General features: G+C 39.3%; 1 protein-coding gene across 1 annotated transcript in view; it reads left to right on the plus strand.

Moving 5' to 3' along the window:
- The window catches only part of LOC143669770 (putative ATP-dependent RNA helicase DDX60), a 111,235-nt gene that overhangs the window by 75,159 nt on the left and 17,419 nt on the right, over positions 1–18,657 (plus strand). Inside the window, 5 exon segments of the mRNA XM_077144370.1 lie at positions 225–349; positions 3,343–3,464; positions 3,467–3,494; positions 13,238–13,385; positions 14,736–14,888. Of these exon segments, the coding sequence (XP_077000485.1) occupies positions 225–349; positions 3,343–3,464; positions 3,467–3,494; positions 13,238–13,385; positions 14,736–14,888 (576 nt within the window).

An 18,657-nucleotide genomic window follows, 5' to 3' on the forward strand; every position in this document is an offset into this window, starting at 1 on the left:
AGACATACCATTTTTTTTAAATCTTCAATTTTTCCTTTTAGAGTTATAAGTTGAGTATGAAATCTAGGGATTCTGAGGAAAAGAGGGGTGGATAAATTTGTCTAATCCTTTGACAGTTGTTTGCATAGTTTCATAATATGCTTTTGTAGATCATTAGATAAAACAACAGAAAAACATGGATGAAGCAGAATTTAAAACAAATAATATTTTATTCATTACTGCAGGCCAAGATGGTACTGAAGAATCTTAGTTCTCACAGAGTTTGTAGTTCAGGAGACATGGCAAAAATGTTTCCTCTTCTTGTTGAGAAGCTAGAAAAAATGGAGAAGTTGCCCGCACTGTTTTTCTTGTAAGTTATTTAATTTAAAATGGTTTTGTTTATACTTTCTACTAAATTCTGTCCTTTAAAGTGAAGAAAGGCATGCAGACTTTCCTGTTGTCATGTAGTATTCATCACTGTTGTTTCGTCTGTTATCAGCAATGTGTATCAGAGGCCTCTAGGAAGGAGCCCTTCCTTTCTCTTCTAGAGACCAGCCGTGTGAAGTCAGGGTGGCAGTGAGGCCAGGCCGTGTCAGAGCCCTGTAGAAGGGAGCTCTTCCTTCCTCTCTGTGCTCTGGGGTTAGCCTGCAGGGCTTGGTGCTCCCTGTCTGGGAGGTGCATCTCTGCCTCTCTCTTCTCAGGGGCTTCTTTTTCCTTTCCTGCTTCGCTGGACATTCTCCTCTGTGTCCTTCTCTGTGTCTCTTCTGATACAACACCTGTCACATTGTTTTAGAGCCCAGCCTATTCCACTCTGGCTTCTCCATAACTTATAACATCTTTAAAGATCCTGGTTCCAAATCAGGTCACGTGTACCTGGCCAGGAGTTAGGACTTGAAAATGACTTTTGGGGGCACACAGTGTTCAACCCATAACTCCATGGAAGCTTTACGTAAAATGGAGTAGCAGAATCCTGCTCATAATGGTATATCTGTTCACCTGTAAACAGAATAATAAAGCATCACTGATGATATAAATTTGAAATAATGATGGCAGACAAATGTAAGGTTGTAGTTGAAAACTTGGGGGACTGCAAGTAAAGTTGCTCCTCTTATCTTTTTTATTGGGCCAAGGAAAATAAATTGCTCTACTCTATCTCTACTGAGATAGTTGCAATGCTCACCTACGTCAATTGCAAGTGTCACTGTAGATTTTATTTAGAAACAAAAGCCATTCTGTACCTCTGGGATATTTGAATATTTCTGAAAGCATAACTGCAGAAACAGACAAACAAAAAGATCTAGCTTCATTATTTATATGCTCATGCACATTAAAAACATTCACAAAACAGTAAAAGTTTAATTTTCTTGGGGAATTGGATCTTGGCACATGTCTATGGAATTTCGGGTTCCCTATAACACGTACTATGGCACTCTTTGGTCTTATGTAGTTTGATGTATTCCTGAGTAGCTGCAGTTGCAAGATCTCTGAGAATTTGTCAGGGCTCGAGCTGTACCTCCAGAATCTTTTCAAGTACTGGTGCACCTGCCTTTGCCCTCCAGTGTGGGCTCCAGAAAGGGGCACGTGTGTGCGGAGTGTTTGGCGTGACTAGGAGAGTGTACTGAACCACGCGCTTTGCTTCCGTGCCCCGCCTCGAGCGCACTCTGCCTTGATGGGCTGTGTTAGCTACTTTCAGCCATGGGCCTTCGCTTCCTCATTTGCAAAGTGAGATGATAACAATAACAATACACAGGGTTGGAGTGAGACCGAAATGAAAAATATGTTATCAAAGCACTCAGTCCAGTACCCCAACTTATTGGTTGAGTTCCAGTCTCTAGATTGCATTCTTTATCGATAGGTTCTTAGAGGGATTTAAGAGACAATATTATTTCTAAGTGTTCCAGATTTTGTGAAATAAAGTATTATGATTGAAAATTCCACCATTTAATACCTTAATATGAGCCTAGACCTCAGTCACTTGCTTTGATGCAAAAAGAAGGCAACGGGATGCTGTTAGGGACTTGGCCTCTGAGGCCAGACCCTGCTACGTGCCAGCTGCGACATTCAGGGCAGGTCTCTTAATCTGTTTATGTCTCCTTTTTCCCATCTGAGAAATAGGGATAATAATCATACCATGCTGGGTTGCTGTGAGGGCTAACTGAATCAATATATTTAAGCCATTGATATAGTGCCTGAGAATAGTAAGTACAATGTGTTACACTTGCTATCTAATTGTCTACCATGCCAAATTTCTTGCCAGGTGATATTAGACCATAGTTTTCTTAATCTTTATTTCACCATTGTATCATTTACTTACTCTTCACTGGCAAACAACATTCCCTCTTTTTTTTTTTGGGCAGGTACGGGAAGCGAATCCGGGTCTCCGGCATGGGGGCAAACTCTGCGTGCTGAGCCACGTGGCCAGCCCAACTTCCCCTTAATACTGTTCTATAAAGATGTAGGGAAGGACTTTTGCTTTCCAGCTGACATTTTAAAAGCTTTGTGTTGGACACACCTTTGAGTTGCTACGATGAGCTGTGTAAACACACTGATACTCGTCCTTGATTATTGCCAGCAAGAATTACAGGAAATAAAATGTCCTGGATTTTTTAAGTACTCCTCTAAAAAGCCTTAGATTCCTGAGATGGGGGTCTATAGAACAAAGTTAGGCAATGCTTGTTTTTACTTCCCCTAGGAACACATTACTCTTCGCATCTCGTGAGAATTAGGTCTGTGGCTATTTATCTAGTTAATTGCTCAGGTCTGGTACAGCCTGGCCGGGGCACCTAAGTCAAGCCCCAAGGTGCCCAAAGACTGAGACCTATTTCTCTGGATGCTGACGTTTCAAATGTGTACGTCCCAGTCCTTGGAAACGTCTCAGGATTGTAAAGGCTGGCAACACCCGGGTTTATCTGATCTCTGAAAGGAGTATCCATATTCCAGAATTTAGGTTGTGTGCCCATGACCCTTCACATTCTGTCTAAAAGAGCAAAAGTTTTTTGTTCCAAAAAACTTTCTTCTCATTTTTCAGGGGTGCAGGGGGGGGCTTCACTCCCTGTATGTGAATGGAGTACATTTATCTCTGAACCTCATCTAAATGTCTGATAATTCGTATAGGATAAGATCTGGGACAAGGTGGGGAGGGAAAGTGATGTACTCATTATTATTATTATTATTTTGCTTTAAATAGTTAATAGGAAATATATTTATGATCCAGAACATGTCATATGTACATTGAAGATAAAATTAGTAAATATGAATATTTAAAACCTAGCAGTTTATATGTGTCAGGATGATAGTGAAGGTGAAAACATGATTTGAATTTCATTTATGACTCAAGCCAAGCCTTCTTTAATTTGTTTCAAGATTCAGTTTAAGAGACGTAGAACAATGGCCTAAAACTGTGAGTAATTCCTGGAGGCAAAGCAGAGAAAAAAGGCCTCCCAAAGCTGATAAAGAAGTCCATATTGGCTATAAACTTCGAAAAGTTCAAAATCCATGGAGAAACAAAAAGTAATGTAAGTATTTATCTAAACAAATTGGTTATAAAGGATAAAGACACCTCCCAAGTCCCCTTGGAACCAAAAGTTGAATGTGGTCCACAAGGGTCTATCATTTCTTGGCCTTGTTTCCCAGTTGAGTGCATTTGGGTGGGAGAACGGGGTAAAGCTTAGTGACCATAATGCATGTCGGAGTCTCCTCTAGGACTTCGGGGCAGGACTGCAGCCTAGGAGCCTAGGTAGATTATGCACCCTAAACATTTGTTCAATTCATCCCTCAAAATAACCACATCCTGCACATATGGGAACTGATAATATGGTTCCTACTGCCCTGAATAAATATTGTATAATGAGGAATGGTTACTGAGAAGGTTACAGTTCCTATACTGTCTCTGTTTTGGCTCTTCAGAAATTACAGAACAGTGAGGGGGAAGATAAGCAAGCAGAAGGAACTACCATTCATTTAAAAATATTAAAGGAACACTATTGCTGCCGCAATTAAGCACAGGAGATTAAAAAAAAAAATGTAGTCTTTGCTATGAAGAAGCTTGCAATTTAGGAAAAAGAAAGATATGCAAAGATACAACAGCAATTCATTATGATAATTGATCTATTGAATATTGAAAGTGCAGCAAGAATGCAGGAAGGGTCCTAAGTCTAACTGGAAGAATCAGGACAAGATTCAGAGAGGAGTAAAAGTTATGAGTACAAGCTTTGGAGGTAGTCAGAAGAAGGACATTGAAACAAATGTGCCACCTTTGGAAAAAGCATGAAGATGCAAAACAAGACATGAGAGTACAACCCTGAATGTTGAGTATTGTAGGTAGTGGTAAGACATGAGGCTGAAGAAATCAATGCAAACCAAAGCATGTTTTCCTGTCAACAGTACCCAAATACTGTGGCTAGAAGATGATGGAGCAGGAGGTCTAAGATGTGGTCCCTCCACCAGAACAACGATCAAACAGGCAAAACTGCTTGAACAACTATTTCAAATTCCAGAGTCCAATACTGTAGAGTATCCAGGGAAGAGTGGAGGTAGAGAATGTAAATCATAGTCAAAACCAGGAAATTGCTCTCTTTGTGGCAGTTCGCAGCACCCATCCCCCCTCTCGCTGCCGGCCACCATGAGTCCGGTCACTAGTTAACTCGTGGGTGACAGAAACGGATGTGAAAATCCACCTCAAGATCAAGAGTGTTACAGCAGGTTGCCGTGTGATCACATCTTATTAGTGACTTGGGCCACTGGGGAACCTGGCTCTGAAGGCGGGCCATCGTTCCAGTCCCTCTGGGGAAAGGTGGATGAGAAGACTTAAACATGCTCTGCTTCCTCAGTGCTGGGGGGGAGGGGAAGGGCATCTGAAACACATGTGCCAACTGGGTTGCATTTGCAGTCAGGTCAAGTAAGAGCAATTTGGGAAGCCATTGAAGAAGCACTGGCGCCTTTTCTGATCCCCTTTCTAGGGTCATTGGGAGCCAGTCTGCATGCCATTCATAATCCCTGACCTTGTTCTGCCTAAGAAAGAATGCTTGGGGACACTCTTCTCCTGCACACCCCATCACTCAGAATTTGCCTTCCAAGTAAAAGTATGGAGAAGCAATGAAAGCAGTGTAAGAAACAGTTGTGCAGATGGTGTGGGGCAGAGGTTTATCTGCTTTAAACAACTGGATGGGTTGAAAGGGCAGTCTCCTGGGGGGGGTCCAGTGTTATCAAACTCCTATAAACAGGGGAACTCCAAAGCAACTAAGGGGCACAAATCCAGACAGGAAGGACCCTGCTCTTTGCCTGCACTTTGAGTAGACCTCTTGAAAGGAGGGTAGCACCGGGAAAATCTCTCTTATCACCAGCTGCTTAAAAATCGAGAAGCCAACATCTCAGGGAACAATTAACACTTTAAAGTTGTAAAATGTACAGAGTGCAACAAAAGATAACAAGAGAGACAAAGAAAAAGGAAATGATGGCCCATCCAAAGGAAGAAGGTAAAATCCAGAAAATTCTAACGAGGGAGAACAGACAGTGGACATATTGAGCAAATAATTTTAAAAAGATGATCTTAAAAATACTCAACGGGTGAAGGAAAATACAAAGAACTGAAAGATATTAGGAAAGCAATGAATGAGCAATATGAGACTCATTAAAGAGTTAGAAAATTTTTAATGGAAACAAACAGAACTAACAGAATGGAAGACCACAAACGAAATGAAAAATTTCTAGCAGGGTTTCAAGAGTACATTGGAGCTGGCAGAAGAAAGAACCAATGAACTTGAAGACACGACACTTGAAATGAATCTGGCTGAGGAGCAGAAAGAAAAAGATTTATAAACAGTGAAAATAGCCTAACACACCTTTGGGACATCAAGCATAGCAATATATGCATTATAGTATACGAGTACTTAAAGTGGAAGAAAGAGAGAAAGGTACAGAAGAAATAGTCAAAGAAATAATGGCAGAGAACTTCCCAAGCTCAGCAAAAGATGTGAGTATGCATCTGTAAGAAGCCCAGAGAATTTCAAACAGGATAAATGTGAAGAAAAATGTGCCCCTTTTGTATTTTGATCACATTGTCTAATTCAAAGGAGAAGCAAAGAGTTCTGAAAGCCTCAAGAGACTAGCAATGTACAAGGGAGCCCAATCGGGGATGGGGGTGGGGTTCCATTTATCTTAGAAAACTATGGAGGGGAGAAGGCAGTGGGCTGAAAAAGGTGCTGAAAGAAAACAACCACCAGCCAAGACTTTTATATCCAGCGAGACTTTCTTTCCAAAATAAGGGAGAAATTAAGACAGTCCCAGATAGAAAAAAAAACTGAGGGAGTTCACCTCAGCTAGAAATGCCTTACCAGAAGTGCTCAAGGGAGGTCTTCAGACTGAAAGGAAATGTCACTAGACAGTGGTTAAAGCGGTATAAACCAATTAAGACCTCCAGTAAAAGTACTTGAGAAATTGTAAATGTCAGTACAATTGTATCTTTTGATATGTAATTCTATTTCCTAATTCCTACAGATACTAAAATGCAAATACATAAAAAGTGATGATAAATCTATGGTTTAGATAAAATGAACAAAGATATAATTGATAACAAGCACACAAAAAAAAGGTGGGGTGGGTGTGGAGGGTAGGGGAGTGATGTATGTGGGTGCTATTTAAGTCAAACTGGTGTCAACCAAACAAGATTGTTCTATTTTTTGGATGTTAAATTTTAACTGCATGATTACCACAAGGAAATAGGTAAAAATGTGTCCAGATAGAAATGAGATGGCACTCAATATGGTACAATATAAAAAACAAATAAATATAAATGTAGGCATTAATGAAGAGCTGAGAGATAATAAATGTATAAGACCCTAAACAGCAAAATGGCAGAAGAAAGTCCTAAGTGAACAGCAGTGACTCTAAATGGAAATGGATTAAAGTCTCCAGTCAAAGGTCAGAAATTGCCATCATGGTTCAAAAGACATGACCCAGCTAGGTGCTGTCTGCAGGGGACTCACCTGAGGTTCAAAGGTGCATGTAGGTTGAAAGTGAAAGGATGGAAGAAATATACCATGCAAGTATTAACAGAAAGAGAGCTGAGGTAGATTTATTAACATCAGATAAAATGGACTTTAAGTTAAGAAAGTTATGATGGACAAAATGGCCCTTGAATACTGATAAATTGGTCAATTTAACAAGAAGATATAACATTTATAAGCATATATGCACCTAACAGCAGAGCACCAATCTCTATGGAGCAAATACAGATTTGAAGGGAGAAATTGATGGTTCTGCATTAATAGTAAGGGGCATTAATATACCACTTTCAATAATGGGTAGCACTTCTAATCAGAAAATCAATGTGGAAATACAAGACTCGAATAATAGTCTAAACCAGCTTCACCCAACAGGCATACAGAGAACAATTAACCCAACAGCAACAGAACACTCGTCCTTCCTGAGTGCACATGGGTCATTCCTTAGGGAAAACCACATGTTAGGTCACAAACCAAGTCTCAATAAATTTGAAAATCTTATAATGTATTTTTTCCTCCCACAACAGAATGAAGCTAGAAATAAATAACATAAAGACAAATGGTAAATTCACAAATATGAGGAAATTAAATAACATATCTTAAGTAACCAATAGATTAATGAGGAAACCATAAAGGAAATTAGCAAATATCTTGAGGTGAATGAAAATGAAAATGTAGCATACCAAAATGTATGGGAACTGGCAAAAGAAGTACAGAGTGGGAAATTTGTAGTTCTAAATTCTTACATTTAGAAAGTAGAAAGATTTAAAATAAAAGACTTAATCTAAAAACTGGAGGAACTAAAAAATAGAAGAGGAAAGTAAATCAAAAGCAAACAGAAGGAAATAAATAAAAAAGATCAGAGATAAATGAAAGAAAAAAAAAATGGAGAGACTCAGCAATCCCAAATATTGGTTCTCTGAAAAAAATCAATAACAGTGACAAACCTTTTAGCTAGACTGACAAAGAAAAATAGAGAGAGGACACAGCTAAAATTAGAAAAGGGGAATGCTACTACTGACCCTTCTGAAATCAAAAGGACTCTAAGAGGATACTTTGAACAACTGTCTGCCAATAAATTATGTATCTAAATGAATGGGCAAATTCCTAAGAACGTACAAACTCCCTCCACTGACTGAAGGAGAAATAGAAGATCTCAACAAACCAATAACTACTGAAGAGATTGGATCAGTAATCAGAATCTTCCCAATAAAGTAAATACTTAGACCAAATGGCTTCACAGGGGAATTTTAGTAAAAATTCTAAGAACTGCCACCAAACCTGTTGAAACTCTTCCAAAAAATTGAGGAGTGAATACTCCCTCCTTCATTCTATGAGGACATCACCCTCATACCAAAGCCAGGTAATGACATCACAAGAAAGTTACAGCCCCATATTTCTTATGAATATAGATATGAAAATCCTTAACAAAATATAAGCAAACTGGACCCGGGTTTGATTCCCGGTGCCTGCCCATGCAAAAAAAGAAAAAAAAGCAAACTGAATCCAATAGCACATTAAAATAATTATGTAACATGGTCCAGTATGATTTACTCCTGGTGTGCAAGGGTGGTTCAACCTAAGGAAATCAACATGTAATGCACCACATTAACAGAATGAATGGTCAAAACTGCATGCTTATCTCAACTGATGCAGAAACGGCACATGACAAAATCCAGCATCCCTTCTTGATAAAAAAACACATTCATATTATTTGAAATAGAAGGAAACTTCCTCAACATGATAAACAGCATATCTGAAAATCCGCACTACCATCATCATATTTATTGGTGAAAGACTAAAAGCTTTCTCACTAAGATCAGTAACAAGATAGAGATGTCCACTGTGACCACTGTTGTTCAACATTGTGTTAGAAGTTCTAGTCAGATAAGGCAAGAAAAATAAATAAAAGTCATCCAGATTGGAAAGAAAGAAGTAAAACTTTACCCATTTGCAGATGACATTATCCCATATGCAGAAACTTCTAAAAATCCATAAGAAAGCTTCTAGAGCTAATAAATGAATTCAGCAAAGTGGCAAGGTACAAAACCAACCCCCAAAATTCAGCAGTGCTTTGTATATAGATTAATGAGGAAACAATCTGAGAAAGAAATCAAGAAACCCCATTTACTATAGCAACTAAAAGAATCAAATATCTACAAATAAACTTAACCAAGGATATAAAGCACATGTATACATAAAACTACAAAACGTTGCTAAAAGAAATAAAAAGGACCTACATAAAAGAAAAGTTGTTCTGTGTTCGTAAATATTGAGATGTCAATCCTACCCAAAGTTACTTATAGATTCAGTTCAATTCCAATAAAAATTCTAACCACCTTCTTTACAAAAATGGAAAGCCAATCATGAAATTTATATGCCAGGGTAAGGGACCTCAAATAGTCAAAGCCATCGTGTAAAAGAAGAATGAAATTGGAGGACTCATACTTCATGATCTTAAAATTTATTAAAAAGCCACAGTGATCAAAATGGCATGATACTGGCACAAGGACCGAAATATACGACAATGGAATTGAATCGAGAGCTTAGAAATCAACCCTCACATTTATGGCCAACTGATATTTGACAAGGGTCAGAGACCACTCTATTGGGAAAGAATCGTCTCTTCAACCAATGATGTTAGGAAATCTTGATCTGCATTTGCAAAAGAATGGAGAGGAGCCCAACTTCACACCTTATACAAAAGCCAAGTCAAAATGGATCAAAGACCTAAATATAAGAGGCAGAACTATCAAATCCTTAGGAGAAAAGTTAGGGAAGGATCTTCATAACATTGTATCACACCGTAGTTTCTTAGACTTTACACTACAAGCACAAGTAACAAGAAAAAAATAGATAAATAGGACTTCATTAAAATTAAAATATTTTGAGCCTCAAAGAACTTTATCATGAAAGCAAAATGACAGCCTATACAATGGGAGGAAATATTTGGAAACCAGGTATCTGGAAAGGTTTACTATCCAGAGTATATAACAACAATTCAACAACAAAAAGACAAACAGCCTGATTAAAATTGGGCAAGAAACGTGAGTAGACTTCTCTCCAGAGAAGATAAACAGATGACCAGAAAGCACATGAGATGGTGCTGATCATCACTAGTAATCAGGGAAATGCAAATCAAAACCACAATGAGATACCGTTTCACATCCGCTAGAAGGGTGCTATTAAAAACAAACTGAAAATTACAAGTTTTGGAAAGAATGTAGAGAGATAGGACCACTCATTTATTGTTGCTGACAATGTAAAATGGTGCAGTCATTGGGGAAATCCATTTGGTGATTCTTCAGAAAGGGAAGGATAGAATTATCATAAGACCTAGTATATACTGCTATGTATAGACCAAAAAAAATTGAAGGCAGGGATGCGAACAGATACTTGTGCATCAGTGTTCATGGCGGTCTTATTCACAATTGCCTGAAGACAGAAGCTGCCTGATGAATGGGTAAACAAATGTGCTATACACACACAAGAGACTATCAATTTAGTTGTAAAAAGGAATGAAATTCTGATACATGTGGCAGCATGGATGAACCTTGAAGACTCAAATTGAATGAAATAAGCCAGACACAAAATGACAAATATTATATGATCTAATTGATATGAAATAATTGGAATAATCGAACTCATAGGGTTAGAATCTAGAATGTAGGCTACTAGGAGATTGGATGGGTAGAGGGAATAGGGATTTAAGGCTTAAAACATGCAGTCTTCCTACTTGGAATGATGGACATATTTTGGTAATGGATGGTGGTGATAGTAGCACAGAATGGTGAACAATGTTACCACTGAAATATGTATCTATATATCTGAGTGTATTTTAAAGGGAAAATGTTAGATTGTGCATTTTTTATACAAATATTGTATAGAAATTACATTTGTGTATTTGGTAATAGAATAAAAAAATTAAAAATCCATGGGGCGGGTGGGCCACGGTGGCTCAGCAGGCAAGAATGCTCTTCTGCCATGCCAGAAGACCTGGGTTCGATTCCTGGTGTCTGCCCATGTTAAAAAAAAAAAATCCATGGGGCTGTGCTACATAAACAGTGGATCCGAAGGTAAATGATGGACTATATTTAATGTTTAAATATAAAAGAATGCTTTTGTGAATTCTAACAGATGTACCACACCAAAGTGAGGTATTAATAATAAGATGGCATATGGGAATATATAATATATGAAATTGATCAATTTGAATGTTAGCAATGTCATATGTTGGTTAGTGTGGACATCAGTATGCCCCAAGACCCTGGAATTCAAGAGGATCTTAGCAACCATCCAGACAATACGAGATGAGCATCTAAACCAGTCAATGAATAAAGATGGAGAGGACAATAGGGAGAGAATAAGTATTTAGGATGTAGAGTTGTCATCCTAAATGACATCCAACAAGGAAGTAGAGTCACAATAGCAAAGTCTTATCAAGCATAAAATGTGCATTTCTATCCATTCTTGAACTCATTCTCTGATCACCTAAGATTGTGGTGGTAAACCTTGTGAAAATGTGGAGTCATAATTCACAATAATGTGTCCAAAATATTCTTGTTTTGAAGGATGAATTGAACATATTTTTTAGGCTACATAATCTACCTACACTTGTAGGCTGTAGTTCTGTCTCTCTCACATTCTAAAGGGGACTGATCTGTGCTACTCAGGAATATATATGATGATGGTCACTCATCTTTGCCTCTCTTGGTTCAAACTCTGCAAATGTTGAGGCCAGATCTTTCCGTAAGTATGATGTTCTCCCCTGTGTTACGAGTAAAGATAGTTGGGGTGAGAGTAGTTAATGTGTAATACAGGGCCACTTATCTGCTCATATTTGGAGTTGCCTTACCACTTTTAAGAGACGAACTGAAAAATCAAAGATAAGATTGGCAGCCTGAATGTCTCTAAAGGCTGTTAACATTGAAGGGTAATGGACATTATACTCTGATGAAATAGAATCAAGCCATAGTTTATGGTGGGCGGTGCTTTAGTTTCCTGGGCTGCTTAAAGCAATACCATGGAAGGTTCAGCTTAAGCAATACGTGAAATGGTTCCGCTTAAGCAATGGGGATTCATTCACTTATGATTAGATCCTGGGAAAATGTCCAAATCAAAGCATCATCACGGTGATGCTTTCTTCTTGAAGACTGACTGGCAGTGATCCTTGGCTCCTCTGCCACATGGCAAGGTATATGGCAGCATCTGCTGCTCTCTCCCTTATCTGTTGGGTTTCGTTGATTTCAGCTTCTTGTTCCCATGGTTTTCTCTTTCTCTGTATTCGTTCCATTTACAAAGGACTCCAGTAATAGGATTATGTCCTATCCTGAAAGATGGGTCACACCTTAGCTGAAGTTGCCTCATCACGAGATCCTGCTTACAATGGGTTTATGCCCACAGTAATGAGTTGGATTTAACAGCATGTTTTTCTAAGGTCCATACAGCTTCAAATCACCATAGGTGTCTTAGGTCAGACTTCCTAACAGCACACAGAGTTGGGGATATCTGTGCAAGTGATTTATTGATGGGGTACAAGCATGAGGAGCCTGTAAGAAAGTGAGGGAAGCAGGAGAGGGCAGGTGAAGAAAATGAGCCAGGTGCATGTTCTGATAGAGTCTCACCTGAGCCTACTTGTACACAAACTCTGGAATACCAAGAATTGTTCCACCTTGAGCCACGGGGTCTGAGTTTCATACCTCATAGCAGTTAGTCATTGGCAGTGGGCAACTTTCTCTTGCCCACAAGCATCTGTAGGTGGTACCTATCAGTAGAAGGCAATGCTCCAGGGAACAGTACAGCCCAAAGCTCTTAGCAATCGAATTCAGATTGTAGCAGTTACTGTAAGGAGGGAAGGAGAATGTCCTGGAATTGGGCACATGAGCAAGGAGGACGCCTCTGTCACCTCCAGGCCTGCTGTCATAAAGTCGAGGAATAGAAGGTGATCATCATGTTAGCATGCGGCAGGGGAAGCAAGGAGATCTGGAGAAAACTGGATTTGGGCTACAGCAAGTAAATAAGGGCACTTCAGAGGAAAGACGAGCATGTAGTGGCTACTGCTGATGAAAGGCCATAAATTCCAGGGGAGTGCATGAGAAGACGACTGAGCCAGGACAGGCACAGACGCAGACAGGAGCGAACCCCAGAATGTCCGGGTGATGGTGGGACTGGAAGACCCAGTCTTCCTGCGGTAGACTTCCTGTGGTATATTTTTGGACATAAATACTCATTACTTAAAATTTTATTTGTATCAACAGTGATGAAAAAAGTTCAAAAAAACCCAGAAAAATGGATCAAACCCTAATACATGAAGCTGAACGTGGTAGTCTTCAGAAGAGTCTCGAGAAGCACCTGGAAATCCCTCCGGATTGCACGTACGCAGATCACAAAGCGATAGACCACAAGGTCAGCCCTTAGAATGGACGTTTGGCAGCAAGTCATTTCCTTCACCAGCCATAAGTTTTTAGTTATTATGGGTGTTTAATGTGATGAATAAATGCAGTGCCCCAGAATAGAGATCTCTGTGCATGACCTCCTGTCTACACAACCTAAAAGAGGATAAATTTAGGATTTATAGACCATTTCATGTTCAATAACTGTATACTTCTGAGAATGTCTGTCCTTTCATCATTTCTCTGTATTATGTAGTTTTCCACCCCAGCTTCTAGGTTTCAGTCTCATGGGCCTCATTTGAATGTTGTCCATCTTTGAAGAATATTTACAGAATTTCTAAAAATCTGAGACCTTCTGAATTATAGCCAAACAGTCCACAAAATAGGCGCTGAGATATATGAAAGTCATGTGTCATTTGCGGTTTAAAATGTTTTGTTTTGCAAAGAATTTGTATTCATGGTAGACAAATTTGGAAGTATAAATTAGCAACAATGAAAGCGATGACATCATTCAGAGATAACCTCTGCTCTTTCAGACCAGCATGCTTCTGTGCCTGTACTCATGCCCCATACACCTGCTCTCTCTTTTTCTCTCTTCTATTCTGTCAGTCTAATCATGTATCTATCAGTTATCTGTTTAGTCGACATTCTTCCATTCCATGTATTTTAACAGAAATGAAATTATATTAAACATGTAATGTAATTTGGTTTTCTCTGTTATGAATATTTTCCCTTTTAATGACTATATATTTTTATGATCATTTTAATGGTTCTTGATATTCCATTGTGTAGATTACTATACATTTGGTAACTGGTTGGACAATTAGGGCAATTAGACGCCCCCTCCCCTGGTAAACAATGTGTATCTTTCTAAGATAACCCTGCGCACAACAAGATTTCCTCCATAGCGGGTGGATATTTCCAAGTCCATGTGGGATTGCTTCATCGTGGGAAGTCAGCATTCTATGACCATCCAGAGAACAGAAGTTCTTGGAGACGTCTCGCTGTCTCCAAGGAGAATTCCTCAAGTTCCAGTAGGGAACCGACTTCTCAGGCTGCAGTACATTGCACACTCACCCTGCCCTGGGGGTTTATCTCCTGCTTCAGCAGCACTTTTCACCCATGAACATAATGCCATGCTCTGAGAGAGTCTGTTAAAAGACTGTCAGGGATCATGGAGGTGGTTCCTGTAGTTTCTGCCACAACATGTTCTTTTTACTCATGTAGAGTCATTTTCGAAGAGTTGTTCATTTAACCCGATGTTACATAGTATTTTTGGTATTTTCCACTTAAACCTTCTTTGATTTTTGTTTAAATTAGTTAAAGGATTATTACGATGCCTAAATTTCTTGCTTCTTTTTAGACTTTGCAGATGGTGTTTGACCGGGTAAAATTTTCAAGGAAAGGTGGCGAACTGAAGGCTTTGGCAGAAAGGGGCATTGGGTATCATCACAGCTCCTTGAACTTCAAAGAAAAGCAGTTAGTTGAGATTCTCTTTAGGAAAGGATTTATTAGGGTAGGTACATTTTTGCTCTCTAAAGATTGAGTTTTCTACATGAACCCAGTGTCAATGACTGAGTGACAAATACAACTGCTTTTGTTTCCATCTAACTTACATGTCTTTTTTTTTTTTTTTAACAACCTATGATCTGACTGTTTGTCCCCATCTTATTTAATTGGGGAGAGGGAGGCTTGAAATGTATCCTTCAGTTTATCTATAACTTTTTCTTGTAGAAAAAATATTCCCTAAATTGATACTCTTCCAACTGTTTTGGTAATGAAATATACTTATGGTGATTTAGGCATAACTCCTAGCTTTTTTGTTTCTATGTCTAGGTTTTTCATCAATTGCCCGTATAATTTTGGTTGCAGATATCCCTTCATGGGCTTGGAAATAACTTATGCTGGAGTTTTGGTCAGATGCTTTTCTAATGTAATAACTGAAGGCAAAGCGAGGTCATGTCTCCTCCTCAGGACCCGCTGTCTGTCTAGGCAGGGATGTAGTTGTCGTTACTCCTGAGTGCCCTCTCCACCATCATTGACAGAGGTCAAGGGAAGACCACTGCCTCAACCACCCTGCAGACCAGCCCATTCCTAGCTTCTGTTTAATATGTCCCAGGAGGATGCCTGGGAGTAGTCTGGATGAATTCATGGTAGGGTTTCATAATTTCATAGTAAATTTAAATCTTGAGTAATAATTAAAAATAGACCCTGATATTTTCAAAATATCCACTTAAAAGTTTTTGTAACATACATTATCTTTGTGTATGTGTGAGAGACAGAGAGAGAAAGAGAGAGAGGGAGTTATTAGGCTCTTCTAGGGACCATCTTTTAATCCTACTGAAGGAAATATTGAGGAAGCCCTATCATAATTAAAAATTAATTCTGTTATCTGGGAACATTTATAACAAGTTGGCTTAGCTTTTCTCTTGACCAATAACCAGTTACTTATTTGCTATTCTTGAGGTCAATAACTGGAGACACATTTTTATGCAGGAATATCTCACTTTATTGCACTTTGCAAATGTTGCGTTTCTTACAAATTGAAGATTTATGGCAACCTGGCATCAAGCATGCCTGTGGTGCCATTTTTTGACAGCATGTGCTCGCATCACGCCTCTGTGTCACATTTTGCTAATTCTTGCAATATTTCAAACTTTTTCATTATTACCATATCTATGTTCATTGACCTTTGATGTGACTATTGTGATTATTTTGGGATGCCAAGAACTGTGCAGATTTAGACTATGAGCTTAATTGATAATTGTGTGTGTTGGCATGGGCAGGCTCTGGGAATTGAACCCAGGTTTCTAAATATGTGTTTTAACTATTCCACCCTTCAGCAGTTACTGTCTCTTCTTGCCCTAGGAGCTTCCTACTTCCTAACACACAACAATACTGAAATTAGGCCAAGTAATAACTCTACAATGGCCTCTGAGTGTCCAAGTGGAAAGAAGAGTCTCACATCTCTCATATTAAATCAAAAGCTGTATATGATAAGCTTATTGAGGAAGCCTGTCAAAGCCAAGATAGACCAAATATGAGGCCTCTTTCACAGTTAGCCAAGTTGTGAATGCAAAAGAAAAGTTCTTGAAGAAAATTAAAAGTGCGACTCCAGTGAACAAAGGAATGATAAGAGAGAAAAGCAGCCTTCTTGCTGACATGGGGAAAGTTTCATTGGTCTGGATAGAAGATCGAACCAACCACAACGTTCCTTTAAGCCAAAGCCTAATCCAAGGCAAGGCCCTAAATCTGTTCAATTCTGTGAGGGCTAAGGGAGGTGAAAAAGCTGCAGAAGAAAAGTTTGAAGCTAGAAGAGGTTGGTTTATGAGGTTTCAGGAAAGAAGCCATCTTCTTCACATAGAAGTGCAGGATGAAGCAGCAGGTGCTGATGCAGAAGCTGCAGTGATATCCAGAAGATCTAGCTGAGATGACTGATGAAGGTGGCAACACTGAGGACAGATTTTCCATGGAAACAGCCCTCTACTGGAAGAAGATGCCATCCAGGACTTTCATAGCTAGGAAGTCTCAGTGTCTGGCTTCAAAGCTTCAAAGGACAGGCTGCCTCTCCTGTTAGGTGCTAACCCAGTTGGTGGCTGGAAGTGGAAGCCAATTGCTCATTACCATTCTGAAAATTCTAGGCCTCTTAAGAATCATGCTAATCGACTCTGCTTGTGCTCTATAGATGGAACTACAGAGCCTGATGGCAGCACCTCTCTTTACAACATGGTTTACTGAGCATTTTAAGCCCATTGTTGAGATCAACTGCTTAGAAAAAAGATTCCTATCAGAAGATTACTGCTCACTGGCAGTGCACCTGGTTCCGATGGAAATGTACAACAAAATGAAGGTTGTTTTCATGCCTGTTAATGCAACATCCATTCTGCAGCCAGTGATTGAAGGAGTAACGTCAACTTTCAAGTCTTAGTATTTAGGGAATACGCTTTGTAAGGCTGTCCCTGCCATAGGTAGGGATTCCTTTGATGGTGGGCAAAGTAAATTTGAAAACCTCTGAAAAGGATTCATCATTCTAGATGCCATTAAGAATATTTGCAATTTGGGGGAGGAGGTCAAAATAGAAATGTTAACAGGAGTTTGGAGGAAGTGATTCCAACCCTCACGTGTGACTTTCAGGGGTTCAGGACTTCAGTGGAAGAAAGAAACTGCAGATTTGGTAAAAATAGGAAGAGAACTAGAGTTAGAAGTGGAACCTGAAGATGTGGCTCAGCTGCCGTCATCTGATAAGACTTGGAGGAAGGAGGAATTGCTTCTCAGGGAGGAAGAAAGAAAGCAGTTTCTTGAAATAGAATCTGCTCCTGAAGGAGATGCTGTGAACATTGTTGAAATGACAGTGAAGTATTTAGAATATTGCCTGAACTTAGTTGACTAGGCAGTGGCAGGTTTTGAGAGGATTGACTCCAATTTCGAAAGAAGTTCTACAATGGGTAAAATGCTATCAAACAGTACTGTGTGCTACAGAAATTTTTTTGTGTAAGGAAAAGTCAACTGATGTGGCAAACTATTGTTGTTTTATTGTAAAGACTGCCATGGCCATCCCACCTTCAGCCACCAGCACCCACCCAGTCAGCAGCTGGCAGCACGAGGCGAAGACCCTCCAGCAGCAGATCGATTATGATGCAGCAAAAGCTCAGATGATGGCTAGCATTTTTTACAACAAAGTAATTTTAATAAGGGCTTACACATCGTTTTTTAAGACATAATACTTTATATATTTATTAGACCACAGTATAGTGCAAAAAACACTCATATACACCGGGAAACCAAAAAGAGTTTATGTGGCTTGCTTTATTATGATGTCCACGTAACTGCGGCGGTGTAGAACTGAACTTGCGCTATCTATGAGGGAAGCCTGTATAGGGTTATGAGTTGAAGGAAGGAGGCACACCTATTTTGAACAGCATATCTAGTGTGTAAAAGAGGAGCTATTAAATAGCTGCTTAAGTACTATTAGTTTAATGAATGAATACTACATCACTCCAGAAAAGGTACTTTGGAAGTAATGATAGCTTTGTTATAGAGAACACATTTTTTTTTTTTTTTTTTTTTTAAAGGAAAGACAGAGAGAAGGAAGGAAGGATAGAAGGAAGGAAGGAAGGAAGAAAGGGAAACATTTTTAAACATTTTCTTGTTTTATTGTATTCTGTTTCTCCGTTTTTGTTACATGGGCTGGGGCCGGGAATCGAACCGAGGTCCTCCGGCATAGCAGGCAAGCACTTTGCCCGCTGAGCCACCGCGGCCCGCCCGAGAACACATTTTTTTTTTTT

Source organism: Tamandua tetradactyla, chromosome 26 (genome assembly GCF_023851605.1).
Source record: "Tamandua tetradactyla isolate mTamTet1 chromosome 26, mTamTet1.pri, whole genome shotgun sequence".
Lineage (NCBI taxonomy): Eukaryota > Metazoa > Chordata > Mammalia > Pilosa > Myrmecophagidae > Tamandua > Tamandua tetradactyla.